This window comes from Erythranthe guttata, chromosome 8, assembly GCF_056151865.1.
Source record: "Erythranthe guttata isolate IM_541 chromosome 8, IM_541, whole genome shotgun sequence".
NCBI classification, from domain to species: Eukaryota; Viridiplantae; Streptophyta; class Magnoliopsida; order Lamiales; family Phrymaceae; genus Erythranthe; species Erythranthe guttata.
Window position 1 is genome coordinate 7,701,572 of NC_142540.1, and position 15,638 is coordinate 7,717,209.

Genomic DNA, 15,638 nt, shown 5'->3' on the forward strand with positions numbered 1-15,638 from the left:
GTGAACGTTTCTGCCTAGCCCCCCAAATTAGTGGATCGCTCCTTAATTTTCTATTGGATTGGCTTGCATCCCGGCTTTAAACTAAGCCGATGTACTGCATTTTTTTGGTCGATCCTGGTTAGATATTTTGGATGCCACGCGAATATGTACATATTATTTTTTAACAATTTGATTAGTTCCTCTTGAAAACTTAGTTCTAATTCCTTACTCACTTTAGTGATCTTTCCTTCGCCATGCGCCAAGTCTATTACCATTAGCTCATCCATCGGTTGTACGTGCATTGTCTTGTCTTCGAGATAAATTAGGTCATTTTCCATCACCCAGGTCTTCTCGGATCGAGGCTTCTCGTTTTCCTTTTTCTGTCAGCTTCACCATTTCAGTGTGCAAGACCTCGCTTGAATCTGGTCTCCCCTTATTTCACCTACTGGATTACCCACAAGGAATTATGGAAACGACAAAACGTTCCTAACGAGATCAAGAGTTGATAAGAGCTATAGTTTGCCCCTCTTATTTCATCTGATCGCTTGACCATGGTAACATGGTCCTTACGAGGTGGACCCAGTTCTCTGTTCCTACGCCCTTCTTTCGGACTGGGCACTGCCATCTAGTCAAATTCCTCCATTTTTCTGTTGATGGGCTTCGTTGAGCTTGATAAAATGAGAGGAACGATCCAACAAATTATCGAAGTCGAGCGAAGGTTCTAATGCCAACGCGCGAAATAATTCCCCGTCGCATAGTCCGAAGGATAAGGCAGCCATTAGTACCTCATCGCTTGTAAGTGGGATCTCCAAACTGGCTGAAGTGAAGCGTTTTATGTAACTCCGCAGACTCTATATATCCTTTTGTTTGATGGTTTTGTTTGATGCTAACAAGGACTATGAGTTTTTCTTGCAATTTTAGATCTAGCGAACTGATTTACGAAGGTGTTTGCGAACTGGCCTAAGGATCTAATGCTACTAGCTGGTAAGAGGCTGAACCAGGCTTGTGCGGCCCCAATGAGGGTGGTGACAAAAGCACGACATTATACTCCTTCGGTCAAATTGGTAGAGGGAGATAGTGTTATTGAATCGTCTCAAATGCTCATTTGGATCATTGGAGCCATTGTACTCGAACGAGATAGCGCGATAGTTCATTGGGATGGGGTCATCAACGATCTTTTTAGAAAATGGACTTATCTTTCCAAATCCACGTTGCATTCCTCTTCGAAGGGCTTTGAGTTCTTCAATGTCTCTTCGTGAGCTGAAAAATAGTTATCGCATTCTTCTTATTTGACACGTTTTTTTCGCCTCTCTTCGCATCTTACAATCTTGGGGTAACGGACAATAGTTTTTCAAAGCTGCCGCAATCATGGATTGTACCTCTCCTCGGGTGTACGTTTGTTCAAGATCTTTTTGGTCTGTTCCTTTTAGAGAATAGGGGGTGTCGCCGAGGATATTTTCAGTCTCCTTTGGCCGGAAACTTAAACGGCCTCCTATCGTAGTCCCTGGGGGGCATCACCTCTCGCAGCATAGATCCAATTTCAGCAGGCCGGCAAGGTGGGATCTGAGGGGTCTCCGGTGGACATGGTCCTTTCTTGGTCACAGCAGCGTCCGTTTCCTTTTGCAAATTTCGCGCGAGTGAGCTTTCTCATTTCATCTCCACGTCCTAGCTCTAATTCAATCGCTCGTCCTTCAAAGAAATTTTCTTGACGAATGATATTGTTTGTTTTCCCACACACGGCGCCAATCATCAGACTCTATTCTCTTGTGTTGATGATGATGGTCGTGACGACATTTTGACTATGTTGCATCAATCGTGGACCTCGCCTAAAAACTTGATCAGTTGTAGTACCTGCAACACCGTGGGGTTGTGGGGGTTGTTCCCGGTGTAGAAGCTCCGACGATCAAGTTAGAGAAATGGGGATTTTACTATTTTATATGAAAAAGGAGAGAAATATTCTCTTCCATTTCTTTCTCCTTTTATAGAAGTTTCTTGCCTTGAGCTTCAAGACTTTTCTTCTAGGGTTTTTAACCTAATTCTCTTTCTATTTAGGATCAGCCGCTATTTTAATGGGCTTTTCTATTAGAGTAAAACAAGTTTTCCCTTTCTTGTGGTTAAAACTCTCGAGTTGAAGAAATGAATCTGTGAACTAAGGAAGACTTCCTTACCTCGCATCCCGAGGTAAGTTATAGAGGGAGAAAAAGGCCTTTAGCATCTTTGGCACTTACTTTGGGCATCATCGTTCTTTGAGGCCCATTTATTCTTAGATATGCTTTGTTTGTATGAATTTAGCCCAAACAGGCGAAATGGGCCGTATCAACTCGTTATTGATGAAATCGATTTTCCGGAGCTGTAAAATTTGCAATTTGAGATTTTCCGGAACGGTGGTCAGATTTGGTAACAAATGGGTCAACCCAAAGGGAAGAAAGATATGGGATATTTTTTTGGAATTTACATTTTCCATATACTGTTAAAGGATATTATTGACATATTAAAAATAACTAGTAATTCACCCGTGCGATGCACGAGATCAATTTTTTCAAAAAAAATATTTTGTATAAAATAAAACGAACGAAAACTTTGAACAGTTGACATACATGTAAATAATACAAAATATTCATTTGTTTGTGATTTACCTTCATATTCGCTGAAAATCTTTTGTCACACAACATTGCTCGTAATTTTACAACATTGCTCGTAATTTTAGTTATATCGCCCGATTCTGAGTTGATAATTATTTTTTATCTCAAATCTACTTTTATCTCTGGACATTGCGGCGTACAATTGCCTATCCACCCTAATATTAACACTAATATTCCACTAACAACTACTACTACTAATACTAAAACCAACATTGATAATACTAATACCAATACTAATATTAATATTAAAATCAACACTAATAATACTAATATTAATACTAATTTTAATATTAATACGATGATTAATACTAATAGTCTAATACTAATATTAATATCAACACTAATATTAATAATAATACGCCACTTCTAATATGAATATTTAATGTTTAAACTAATAAGCCAATACTAATAAGAAAACTAATACTAATACTAATGCTAATGCTAATGTTAATGCTAATAGGCCAAGACTAATATGAATTTGAATACTAATAATAATACTAATAATGATAATAATATTGATATTGGTATTGATACTGATACTGATATTAATTTGATACGAATATTAATACACATACTGATACACATACACATATTGATACTGATACCGATACCGATACCGATACCGATACTGATACTAATATTATTATTAATACTTATACCAATACTAATACGATACTAATATTCATACCAATATTCATACCAATAATCATACCAATACTCATACCAATACTCATATAGATATAAATATTGATACATATATTGATACTGATATGGATACTCATACTCATACTCATACTGATGTTGTTATTGATAAATATTAATACTGATACTAATACTGATACTAATACTGATATTGATACTGATACTGATACTAATACTGATACTCATACTAATACTAATACTAATACTAATACTAATACTAATACTAATACTAATACTAATACTAATACTAATAATAATATTGATACTGATATTGATATTGATATTGATATTGATATTAATACTTATACTGATATTGATATTGATATTGATACTATTGATGATACTGCTACTGATATTATACTGATACTTATACTGATATTAATACTGATACGAATACTGATACTGATATTTATACCCATACTTATACTCGTCCTCATACTCATACTCATACTCATACTCATACTCATACTCATACTCATGCATACTCATACTTATAGTGATATTGATACTGTTATTAATACTGATACTAATATTGATATTGATATTAATATTAATACTAATACTAATACTAATACTAATACTAATACTAATACTAATACTAATACTAATACTAAAACTAATAATAATATTAATACTAATACTAATATTAATACCAATACTACTACTAATACTAATATTAATACTCATACTCATAGAGATCTTCCTCAAATTTCAGTTTGCAATCTCAACAAATCCGTAATCGAGACCTACTTCATACAAATTAATCTCGTAATATTGTACGTCGATTTCTTTTCATTGGAATATCAAACCATTTTGTTTTAGGGAAAGAGATAATTTCTCTAAAATGTTTTTAATGATCCAAAGAATACACACACATAATGTCCTCGTTGGATTGACAACATCGATTTTCACATATGTATATTTTACTATATATTTCACACATTATTTTTAATGTGTTTTTTTCCTTCCCTGATCAATGTAGAATGCTACATAATTTATATATTTCGCTAGTTAGTATAGGTTTTTCTGCAAAAACATTACTTCTAAATCCTAATATGCTTGCATAAATAATTATCTATTTCAAAACATACAAAATCAAATATTGTCACAAATACATCTAGGCACAATGTTTCTAATATATCATAATATTGGAATTACAGTGAATGAAGAAGGGTGAATCTATAATGTCATGTATGTACATAAAGATTCAAAAGATTAACAGCAAAAAAAAAATTATGAACGTACAAACTAATAATATTTTACATAAATATTAAAAAATGATAAAAATAAAAGAATTATTACGATACGTACAAATTAATATTGTAACATAAAAATATAAACACTAAAGAAGATTTATTTAAATATATTCAACAAATTATATAAGAATCTCTATTACAAATAACGAAATACATACATGAGTTACTTTAGTATTTTTTTTATTACATTATCACCTTCATTAAACTCAACTTCTTCATCGAAACTAAACTTACAAGTATTGAATGTATAATCAAAGATGGAAAACCAGAAGTAAAAGTTTTTAAAACCCATCCATATAATATATCTAAATCATATATTTGTATTCTACGCAACGCCACAATGCTTCTCCCTTGCGGACGTCGCCGCATATAGCACACACGATGTTATCCATGGATCTGAAAATTAAAAGGAAAGCAAAACAATGATTTGTTAGATTATTATACATACGCATACATAATAAACGTATAACGTAATAAACACTTGGCGAGAAATAAAATGCTTCAAACCGAGCATGCACATCGCACAATACTGATCGCATTATGAAATTACAAAACATAAATATGAAGAAAAAAAAGTTTTAAGGTGAGGACCTTGGTTTAGCATGATCATAACAAAACGTGTTGAGAAAGAATGAGATAAATGATCAGTTTGTGTTGATGGTCTTTATACTTCATTTTCACAAACTAAATAAGTTAATAAAATAACTTTAAGCAAACAATATATTTTATTATTTTTTGTGTTACTCGGTTAGAAAAAATCAAACAAATTCAAACAATTAGAATTAATAAGAATCCAAAATTATTGAGATGCATAATAAATAAATGCGATTGTTAGGGGTTACTAAAAAAATTATTCAAATCACATGTATTGATTTGATAATAACATTAAATAGTAATGAATTAATCAGAATCAGAAATAACATAACCAAGGAAACATAACAAAAGTAACCAATTTTAATATAACATGGCTTTTAAAATATTACCACTTTTACGTGTTATTAGGTATAAAATATTATGCTCATAATTTATTTAGCATAATACACACATTGATTTGATACAGTAATAAATAGAAACCTAAATAATATCAATTTGTATATAACAAAGACAAACATAACAAAAAATAAATAAACAAATAAAATCAGTGATCAATCATATCCTTAAAATTCATACTTTAAATAAGAATATCAAACAAATGAAATCAAGTCATTAATCTTATCCTTAAAATCAATACTTTTAATAAGAATATCAAACAAATCAAATCAAATTATTATTTTATGCTAATGTAAGACATTATTTTTTTTCTTCTCTAAAGTATAAGTTGATATGCAAAATAATCATTACAAATACTTATGTTACAACATTATCGAAAATACAAAAAAAAAATTATAATGAAAAATGCTAGGAAAATTAAATAAATAAAGTAATTTATATAATTAAAAATTATTAAAATAATTAATTCGTAATAAATGTAATAAAAAATAAAAATCTAGTTAATAATGCGTTTTATTACTTCATTAAATATTTAATGGAATAATATTGAAATATGTTACTTATATATACCATTTATTAAATTATTTATGACAATTTAAATATATTTCATTCCATTAATTGACATATTACTATTCAATTAATATATTATAATTTCCTAAGATTGAGTATATAAAAAGGACAACTCGATACAATATTTTATTCCATTAATTGACATATTACCATTCCATTAATATAATAATGCATTAATAAACTAAATTAATGTACAATTATAAAACAATATAATTACTATATAATGAATTAGTGATAATATATTAGCACTCAACATTTCAATGTAGTTAAGTGAAACAAATCAAGAAAAAAAGACGAAAACAATAAGTTTCCAAAAACAAAAACGACAGATGATCCAACTTTACACGAATTAAAAAATGAAATATATAAAATTTTAAATAGCGAAATTGCATATATAACCATATACTAAATGAGCTTGATGAAACAATATTAAAAATAATTACAGACATATATAAAGAATAGAAAATTGATAATTGCATATAATGTTTTACATTTATCACTTCGATGACGGTCTTTTAAGGATTGAAAAAAATGAGTATTTTTTCTCGCACAATTCATATGAGATTCACGAAATTCTTTCTATTCCTTTGACGCAACCAATGTCGTCACACATAGCCCATATGTCGATATTATCCATAATATCTACAAAAATAACATAAACAAACAACAAATAACATGTTAGACTAAATACATGTATATGTGTAAATAACCATTAGACACATACATTATATCAAAATAATGAAATAAAGAACATGTAAAACTATGAATATATTAACAACAAAAAAATACAATATTTCCTCTTTGCAGCCATTTCGGGCTGACCTATTTTTTTTATTTTTATGCGAGTGTAAAATTCGGGTGGAGAGTATGAGTGAGTGAAATGGATTGGAATGAGAGGTATTTATACTTGAATTTTATATAATAAAAAAATAAATAGTAAGTTCTTATGGAAATACACATTTAATGTTATAATCTTACCAATTATTTGATTAGATATTTTTCATGAATTAACCATATGAATCAAAACCAATCAACTTAAATAGGTAAGAAATCAAATTATATGACATAAAATTGGGGAATGATTGATAATTTATAGTAAAAAAATATTTGAAATTCAAAATTTGGAATACAAAAATTTTAATTTCAAATTTTAAATGTTATTTAGTTATTAATATTTATAAAATAAAATTAATACATATACATTAAGTTGGCAAAATATTTAAACAAAAAAAATCCATGTATAGTGATTAATAATTATTAATGATTTGTAAAAATAATAATTATTAGTATTATTATTATTATTTTCGAATATTATTATTAAAAAAAACTAAATTCCAAAATATATATCATAAAAAATGAGTGTTCTATTTTTTTAAAAAAAGACATTCGAAAAATATATTTCGGAAAATTAAATTAAAAACGTGAGATAAAAACAATTAATCAACCGTGTATAGATAATTAAATATAATAATAATTATTTCGCTATAAAAAAATAGTGTGTAAAATATGATATAAAAAATCGAATACTCGTTAAAAAATTGAGTGTTCTGAATTTAAAAAAAAAAAGAACAGACGAAAAATATAGTTCAGAAAATTAAAACTATAAAAAATATAATATTTTTAGAAATGATAGGAAATTAAATTCCTGAAATATTATATATAAATATGTGGTAATTATTAAATGATTGTGTAAATGTGAAATAGGAAAGAACTTAAAAACATACCTAAATAAAAATGACACATAATCAATTGAAGAATCCACCTCATCAATTGAACTCCAACTAAGCAATTTTGACAAATGACATCATCATTTGTCACATGTCAATCATTGAGGGCATATATTCTCTTTTTATATTATATATAGATAAATTTATTAGAAATTAGTTCTTATTAGTTGAATTTATACCTATATAATCTCTTCTAGGAGGACATATAGCAAATTTACCCTAATATTAATATATAAATTCCTTTCTCTTCTTCTTCTAAATCAAAATGAAAAATTCTAACAACAATAACTATACTATTAGAATCACATAAAATATAAAGATGATCAAGGGTTTGTAGTAGTAAGATTGAAAAGGTCCATTTCTTGATCCCAATGCCTCAACATACCCTTCCAGCTACAATCCCTATCAATACACTTATCCAAACGCTCATCCCTAACCCTAATCCTCCAATGCCCGTCCGAATAATTCGCCTTCTCCGCCTCCCTTCGGTCCCACTCCAGCTGCGCCTTCTGTATCGTCCTCAGCATGCAGTAACCCTGCAACTCCTCCGGCATCCTGTCGTGCACCTTCCACCACCGCGCGTGCGCCACGTCGCTCGCAAACTCCTGCAGCTTCGCCACGTTCCAGTTACAGTCGTAGTCCCTGAAACACACCCACGGCTTGTTCCCCAAGTAATGCAGCACGTGCAGCACCGGCGGCTCCGCCTCGAACAGCCTCACCTTCGTCTCCCTCGCCTCCGGACCGTCGCCGGCCCAGAAATTCTTGAGGAAGTTCACGCGCCTCGGGACGCGGTGCCACCACGTGAAGATCTCGTTCAGGTAGCCCTGGTCGCCGCCGTTGTACGACTCGATGCCGTCCACGTGCTCCATCAGGAGGCGGAACGTGCAGTTCGAGGGCTCCAACACCATCACGCCGGAGTTGAAGAGGGCGCCGTTGTTGCCGGTGGCGGAGATCTCCGGCGACCGGAACAGGAAGTCGATGTTTCGGAGGATTAGGAGATCGGCGTCGATGAAGATGACCTTGTCGTAGTCCGTCAGCTGCCATAGCCGGAACTTACTGTAGTTCCACTCGTTGTAGGCGTCTTTCTCAGCTTTGGGGTTTCGGATTCTCTCAACTGTGCGGACCTGCCAACCGGCCAGCTTGAGCCCGGCCCGGTGGTGGTGGCTGATGGTTTCGTCGACGAGGATGACGAGGTCACGTGTCGAGCCCGACATTCTTAAGCTCTGCGCTGCCGCTATGGCACCGCACACGTATACGGAAGCAGAGTGCAGGATTGTGGCGTACGCCTCGCGCTGCCGCTTTCTCGTGTAATCCTCCCCTGTGTTTTTTTCTTTTTTTTTAGAAAAGAAAAATGCAAATTTAATATGATGTTTAATACTAATATGATAAAAAATAACATAAGAAATTGGAACGAAAATTCTGATTCTGATTTCCGCCGATTCTGATCCCGAATTTTCTGATTATGGAACAACTTTTTTCATTCTAAATTCCGATCTTTCCATTTTATACTGGAATTGCGATTTACTATCCCATTTCGGAAACTACACTTATAATATCATTATTATTAAGTATTTTATATTTTAGATGACTAAACATTTGAAAACTTCTTAATTCCGTTTCGTAAATTTCTGATTTTTCCGATTTTGATTTTTTTTTAATAACGGAATTGAAATTTATTTTTCATTTATGAATAAAATCCAAAATTTCCGAAAGTGCTAATTACGATCCGATTTCCACTTTAATAGTAACAAAATATATGGCCGGGACATTTAATTTGTACTAATTTCTAATTGGTGAAACGGACTTATCACTGTGGATAATGAGTTGAAAAAAGGGACGAAATAAACGAATTTATAGTGATAATACAAGAATAGGATCGAAGTTACCTCTACCTCCAAGTTGAAGCGCAAGTTCGCATGATCCAATTGGGAGCCGAAGCTTCTCTCTCAACGAACTCAAATCCGGTTTGTACAGCCAAATTTGACCCTCACGCGCAACAAGATCCTTGCACGTAAACAAATTCGGTATAGGAAAGCACCTCGTCACAAAGAGCACATGCGGAGGATAACTCCCCTTGCAAGAGGCGGCCACCTCAGCAGCCGCCACCTGTAAATGCAGACGAGTGATATCCCTCGACCACTTCCCTTCACTACGACACGGGATCTTCACCGCAATGAGATCGAGTCGTTGTCTCGGGATTTCAATGCTGGGCAATGAGGGGCATTTTGGTACTTCATTTTCTTGCTCTTCATCGATCCACTCCGGGTACAATGATTCCCACGTCACGGTTTCGTCCGCATAGTCGAGATGAAGAAGAGTGTGATTTGCGTTGGGGATTACGTTTTTCCATTTATGGATTTCGTTTTCGTTGAAATTCAAAAGGCCAACTCCTTGGATTTTTTCGTTGTTATTTTGTGGTAATTGGTTCAAAGCTCTCGAGATTTCCTCCCAATTGATGTCTAAATATGATGTGTACCGATGATCCGAGCCACCCCATATCCACCTGTTCAAAGAATTCAATTCAATTTACCATGATATCTTTTCAAGTACTCTAATAAAAATTTACGACATAAAAAAAAGGGTATTTGTTAAAGGACAATTGACTTACCGAGAAACCGAGTGGGATGTACTGTTGTGATAAAAAATAGTCGGAGAAGAAATGATTGTGAAAAAAGCGCCAAGTACGATGATAATGACGAGATATTTGAAGGAGTAGAACTTCCACTTAGCGGCCTTGTATGACGTGGCAAATTGAATAGAATTTTCGACACTCCTCACTTTGATCCGCTTCAACTTTCTTTTGTATGCGTCGTCTCTGGATTAATACATGACACGAGTGTTGTTATCACTAACAAGGCGAGACAAATATATATATATATATATATATATATATATATATATATATATATATATATATATATATATATATATATATATATATATATATATATATATATATAAATTTAAATTATTGATGAAATACTATGATTCAAAGACACGAGCGTATGATCCTCAACTAAAATGACGAAAAAATAATTCCTTGTATCGAGAATTACTAACGAAAAGAAAAATAAAATAAAAACTACTTACATTCGTAGTCTGGCGTCCATGGTGATTCAGAAACAACCGATCAACCGTGTTGCGTGCCTATTTTATGGATATTGAAAAGAAGATAGTTAGTGTTAGTTTTTTGTGAGAAGTAAAATAATATTAAGGTGGTGATTAGATACAAATATTACAAGTAATGATGAAGAAATTGAAGAGCGAGAATGGAAGATAATCATCTCAATATTATTGTACCATAAAAACAGGGGATATATAACATGGGAATGCCATTCAAAGGTTATCATGTTTCATGGAAAACGGTAATAGTTTACCGGTAACTACCATATTCATTCACTGTAATTAATTTGGATACATGAACACACACACACACACACATGTGTGTGTGTGTGTGTGTGTGAGGGAGAGAGAGAGAGTGTGTGTCCAATTGTTCTTATGTTTCATGTGTTGTGGAAAAACTACCAAGAATCATTTTAATTTGGTAAAAGGAAGATTGACATCATTAGTTTCCTCTTCGATATTTATTGCAATTTCAAATGACGATGATGACGTGGCGTGATATTCGTCGTCGTTTTATTTTGAACAATCGCGTATGGATTTTTTATTTTTATTTTAAATGTGTGAAGGATTTTATAAGATTAGAAAACACGAATCTTCTTTTATGAAAAATGATATGGTTTAATGATGATGGGTTGAAATTAATTATACCAAATGCAACAAATAGTTTGGTCAATAATTATTGTCATTTAGTATCAGTAACGTCTGCTCACCATACATCTTCTTACACGTACACCTTTATTGTGTCAAATTCATTAGATTTTTTTTAAATTCTGCGAAATGTTCTCTAGTTTGTACTCATTTTGTGCAAAAATACAGTTCCAGAGGCGCCACAATCTGATATTTACAAGTCAAAAGACACATCTTATGATCATTTTTCTTCAAAATGTGGAACTCGAATGGCATAAAACGAGTACAAACAGGATAATATTCCACATAATCTAGAAGATTCCACTAAATTTGACATTGTAGGTAGACGTGTACGAAGGTTCATAGTTGAGGGTTGATTGTAATTACCCAAACATGAGGAAATTTTTCGTAATTTGACCTCACCTCAGGGTGACCGTAATTTACCCTATATATAAATATGTAAACAAATTATAGAAATTAAAAACAAATACAAAATATGCCAAATTCCAAAGACAATTCATGTAATAGGATAATGTAATATAGTATCTTCATAATTTAACAGAAAATAAATATATTTAAAAAAGATAAAACAAACAAAACCGTGACAAGTTCTCTCGAACCTCTCCGATATTCAAAGCAAAAGTAAATGGTTCATATGATCAACGCGAATACACACTTTTTATTGCAACAACCATTCTGAAATCATGTTTTTTTTTTCGGCAAAGAAAAAATCCGTTCATCGTTTGCACTAAATAGCAAAATTTACTCTGTCTAAGTCAACCAAATTATAAAGTTTACATATAAAGTAGGAAATGAGCACAACCCTCAAACATATAAATATATCCAAACAAAATTTTCGAAGAAAATGACATACTTCAATTATCAGAATCGGTGCTCCTCTCTTCTTTAGGTGGTGCCATTTGTCTGGTGAGTCGAGATCTCGTCCAGGGATCCATGGCTGCCCTCTGTGGTGGCTGCGGGGTTGGTGGCTTTGATTGCCTAAGTTCGTTTTCTCTATCTATAAACCTGCCATTATTTTCGTTACAAAAATTAAAAATAAATAGAGACTGCTATTATACAAAAAGATTAAAAAATCGTGACAATATAAACTAAAAAAAAAAAAAAACATACTCGATATAAGCCATAGGTGCAGCATCACCGACACGAATTCGAGTTCGAAGCAATCTTGTGTATCCACCAGCCCTATCTCTGTTATACAACATATATCACAATCACATGTTCAACAAAAATTTAACAGAATTGAAGCAAAAAAAAAAAAAAAAAGTTGAACAGGATTGAGAATCACTTGTATCGATGAGCCAATTCCGTAAATAACTTGTGAATGACATCATCCCCACGGACAAAGGCAGCAGCTTGCCTTGCAGCGCATAGTGTACCCTGTAGTGATTTGGACAGGTGTCAACATCCCAAAACGAAACAGATTTTTCCAGAAACACACACACACACACGAGCACAAAAATAATTAAAAAGAAAAAAAAAACGAGGATTCATTCTCCAGCTTTTTTTATCTCGGAAAAGAATATTTCTTGGACAAGACCTTGTAACATAATTTATTAAACATATGATGAAGGAATACATAAACATGGAACAATTATACAGTGGACGATGCAAGATGAAACTTGTTACGAATAATAAGTTTCGATTAACATGTTATTACAGATTGGTCAAAAGGAATAAATAGTTTCGATTCACAACATAAGAAATGGGAGAAATATTTACAAATAGGTGCTTGACAGAGTGTTGCTACATGGTATGATTTTACAATGAGGTGACGTGTACGAGTTTATGATAAGTTCCAAATATTCCAAATGATTTAGTCAGTGGTATTTTGGTGGATTTTTCGATTGTTTCTTCCAGACATCACTATGGAGTATGTAATAACTAGGAGAATCCAGTTAGAACGATGTAATAAAATTATTTTATTTTCGATTTTGTTTGTCGAGTGGGGAGTATATAGTACCTCTCTTAACTGTATTGAAAGCTCAAAATAAGGGGAGAATTGAGAAAATCCGAGATCCGACATTTTTTTTTTCTCTCAATTTTCTATCAAATTACTAATTTTCAAATTAGTTTACATCTTCAACAGATGCATCCACTTTTCAATAGGTTTGACGAACAATCAAAGTAGAGTCTCTCCGCCATATGATTTTCCAAAACAACAAAATTACACACGAAACCAACAAACGATGACATAAACAAATGCAAGGAAAAAAACGGATCGTATAACAGAAATACACACCTCCTTCCCGAGTTGTACCATATTATCAGCAAGCCTACGAACTTCCTTTGCCTATAGAAATTATTAACACACGAAACAATTCAGACAGATATCAGTGTTTTATATTTTCACTACAAAGCCGAAAGTTGAACCCAGCATCACGAGTTCTTTAATAAGAGATGCAATACAAAGAAATTAAACATTAAAATGAACGCAAAGAACTTCCCTATCAACATGTTCTTTAATAAGAGATGAAACATTAAGAAATTTCGATTGCCGCAGACTTCATCGGAAGAGGAAATACTGAGTGGAGAACTAAAAGGTTTCTCTCGTTTCAGTAATTTGATCAATTACGCATATCTTTCTATTTTAATTTTTCTGTTTTTTTTTTCTTTTTTTTTTTGATAATCGCCCATATCGATGTTGCATAAAATTTGCAACAAAGCCGAAAACACGAGGAAAAAGTAGTGCATTTTCCCAATTACTTTAAATTTGAAAACTAAAAACACAACCTTTTTTCATTTCAAGCACATTTGATACCTAGACAAGAACAATTATTTCCTAGGTTTAGTCTCTGAGAATGATTTCTTCAAAGATTCCGTATAATTTCCTTATACAAATTCACGCAAATCAATTTTCCTACTTAAGATATGACACAAACACATAATCAAAAGAACAAAGATAAATCAAAACATTAAAACCCAGAATTTTTCAGAGCTAAAAAAAGAAAAAAAATTAAAATTAAAATTAATTACCTTCGCCACTGTAGTTTCTATCCGCTCGTGCTTCACTAACTGAGATACCATCGTCCTACAAAATGCAAATCAATCCATTGTTCAGTAAACTTTCTCATACAAAAAAATTCAAAAAAAAAAAAAATCAAAAATTGAAGCAGGTTAATAATACCGAAGCATGGACATTCTATGGCCTGTGGGGCGATTGAGCTTCCTGAATTTCGTCATTCCCACGTTTTGTGTGTGTGTGTGTGTGTGTGTGTGTGTGTGTGTGTGTGTGTGAGTGAGTGTGGCGAAGCTGAAAATCGAAAAACCCTTTGAAATTTGTTCTTAGTGATGCGAGAGATGAAAAAGGCAGAGAAGAAATGAGTGATATAATGGGCTTCTGAATTGGCCACTCATTGGGTTGGGCCTAAAACATTATTTTTCAGTCCCAAAAAATTTAAAATTTTAATTATCACCCCAAAATAGTGTTTTCCGTTACTTGCTAACGGACATGTAACGGTAGTAACCAAGAGTGTTTAAAATTGAAACTTGGAGGTGAAATTTGTTCACTTTGGAACAAGGTGGACCAAAAGTGAAATCGAGCCAAACATGAGAGACCAAAAGTATAATTCTCCTGTTAAACCTCCATAAATTAATACAGTTAGGACCATCAAAATCCTATTAATTTAGCGAAATATTAACTTATACTTAGATAACTTATACATCAATTAATAACTTATTAATTTATGAAATTATTTTTAGGCTGCGGCTATATACAATACTCATTCCACTTGTGCAAGACCAAATTAAAGAAAGATTCCAAAAGATTCTATTTTATTAAGATGGAATGACAAGTATGCCCATAAATTAAATTGGCTTTTTTTTCTCATGTAAGACCAAATACAAATAATGAGAAAAAAACAAAAATCGACACCAAGGTGTCGAAAAACTATGCAACAAATCGACACTTAAGCGTCGAATTTCATAGGTAAAAATCGACATTGACATGTCGAATTTGTTGCACAAATTAAATGTCGAATTTTATACCTAAAAATCGACATCTA

The 15,638-nt window shown here is 32.4% G+C and overlaps 2 protein-coding genes across 6 annotated transcripts; both read right to left on the minus strand.

Moving 5' to 3' along the window:
- Window positions 1-8,116: 8,116 nt before the first annotated feature.
- On the minus strand, window positions 8,117-11,291 carry LOC105973182 (UDP-glucuronate:xylan alpha-glucuronosyltransferase 1). Of its 3 annotated transcripts, XM_088821858.1 has the most exons (5): window positions 11,167-11,291; window positions 10,957-11,013; window positions 10,475-10,681; window positions 9,753-10,369; window positions 8,117-9,196 (listed from the first exon to the last, which is right to left on the minus strand). In XM_088821858.1, exons 2-5 carry the CDS (start codon window positions 10,974-10,976, stop codon window positions 8,190-8,192), a joined length of 1,851 nt encoding a protein of 616 aa, XP_088677984.1. In that variant the 5' UTR covers window positions 10,977-11,013; window positions 11,167-11,291; the 3' UTR covers window positions 8,117-8,189. The 3 variants fall into 3 exon arrangements, with proteins under 3 accessions (XP_088677984.1, XP_088677985.1, XP_088677983.1); XM_088821859.1 differs by lacking the exon at window positions 11,167-11,291 and having other exon boundaries at window positions 8,117-9,184; window positions 10,957-11,115; XM_088821857.1 differs by lacking the exon at window positions 11,167-11,291 and having other exon boundaries at window positions 10,957-11,097.
- A 984-nt stretch (window positions 11,292-12,275) lies between these two features.
- LOC105973252 (uncharacterized) lies at window positions 12,276-14,941 on the minus strand. Of its 3 annotated transcripts, none has more exons than XM_088821862.1 (7): window positions 14,860-14,941; window positions 14,762-14,827; window positions 14,611-14,665; window positions 13,877-13,927; window positions 12,923-13,014; window positions 12,748-12,825; window positions 12,276-12,642 (listed from the first exon to the last, which is right to left on the minus strand). In XM_088821862.1, exons 2-7 carry the CDS (start codon window positions 14,815-14,817, stop codon window positions 12,492-12,494), a joined length of 483 nt encoding a protein of 160 aa, XP_088677988.1. In that variant the 5' UTR covers window positions 14,818-14,827; window positions 14,860-14,941; the 3' UTR covers window positions 12,276-12,491. The 3 variants fall into 3 exon arrangements, with proteins under 3 accessions (XP_088677988.1, XP_088677987.1, XP_088677986.1); XM_088821861.1 differs by having other exon boundaries at window positions 14,762-14,842; window positions 14,877-14,933; XM_088821860.1 differs by having other exon boundaries at window positions 14,762-14,939.
- Window positions 14,942-15,638: the final 697 nt, after the last annotated feature.

What these genes read in the sequence shown, in the direction of transcription:
- LOC105973252 (XM_088821862.1), bottom strand. Translation starts at nt 14,817, where the DNA reads ATGACGAAATTCAGGAAGCTCAATCGCCCCACAGGCCATAGAATGTCC. An exon ending in TAGAAACTACAGTGGCGAAG is followed by an intron (nt 13,928 to 14,610) that starts GTAATTAATTTT and finishes TAATTTCTATAG; the next exon opens with GCAAAGGAAGTTCGTAGGCT. An exon ending in GAATTGGCTCATCGATACAA is followed by an intron (nt 12,826 to 12,922) that starts GTGATTCTCAAT and finishes GTTGTATAACAG; the next exon opens with AGATAGGGCTGGTGGATACA.
- LOC105973182 (XM_088821858.1), bottom strand. Translation starts at nt 10,976, where the DNA reads ATGGACGCCAGACTACGAAT. An exon ending in ACATCCCACTCGGTTTCTCG is followed by an intron (nt 10,370 to 10,474) that starts GTAAGTCAATTG and finishes TTCTTTGAACAG; the next exon opens with GTGGATATGGGGTGGCTCGG. An exon ending in GCTTCAACTTGGAGGTAGAG is followed by an intron (nt 9,197 to 9,752) that starts GTAACTTCGATC and finishes CTAAAAAAAAAG; the next exon opens with AAAAAAACACAGGGGAGGAT.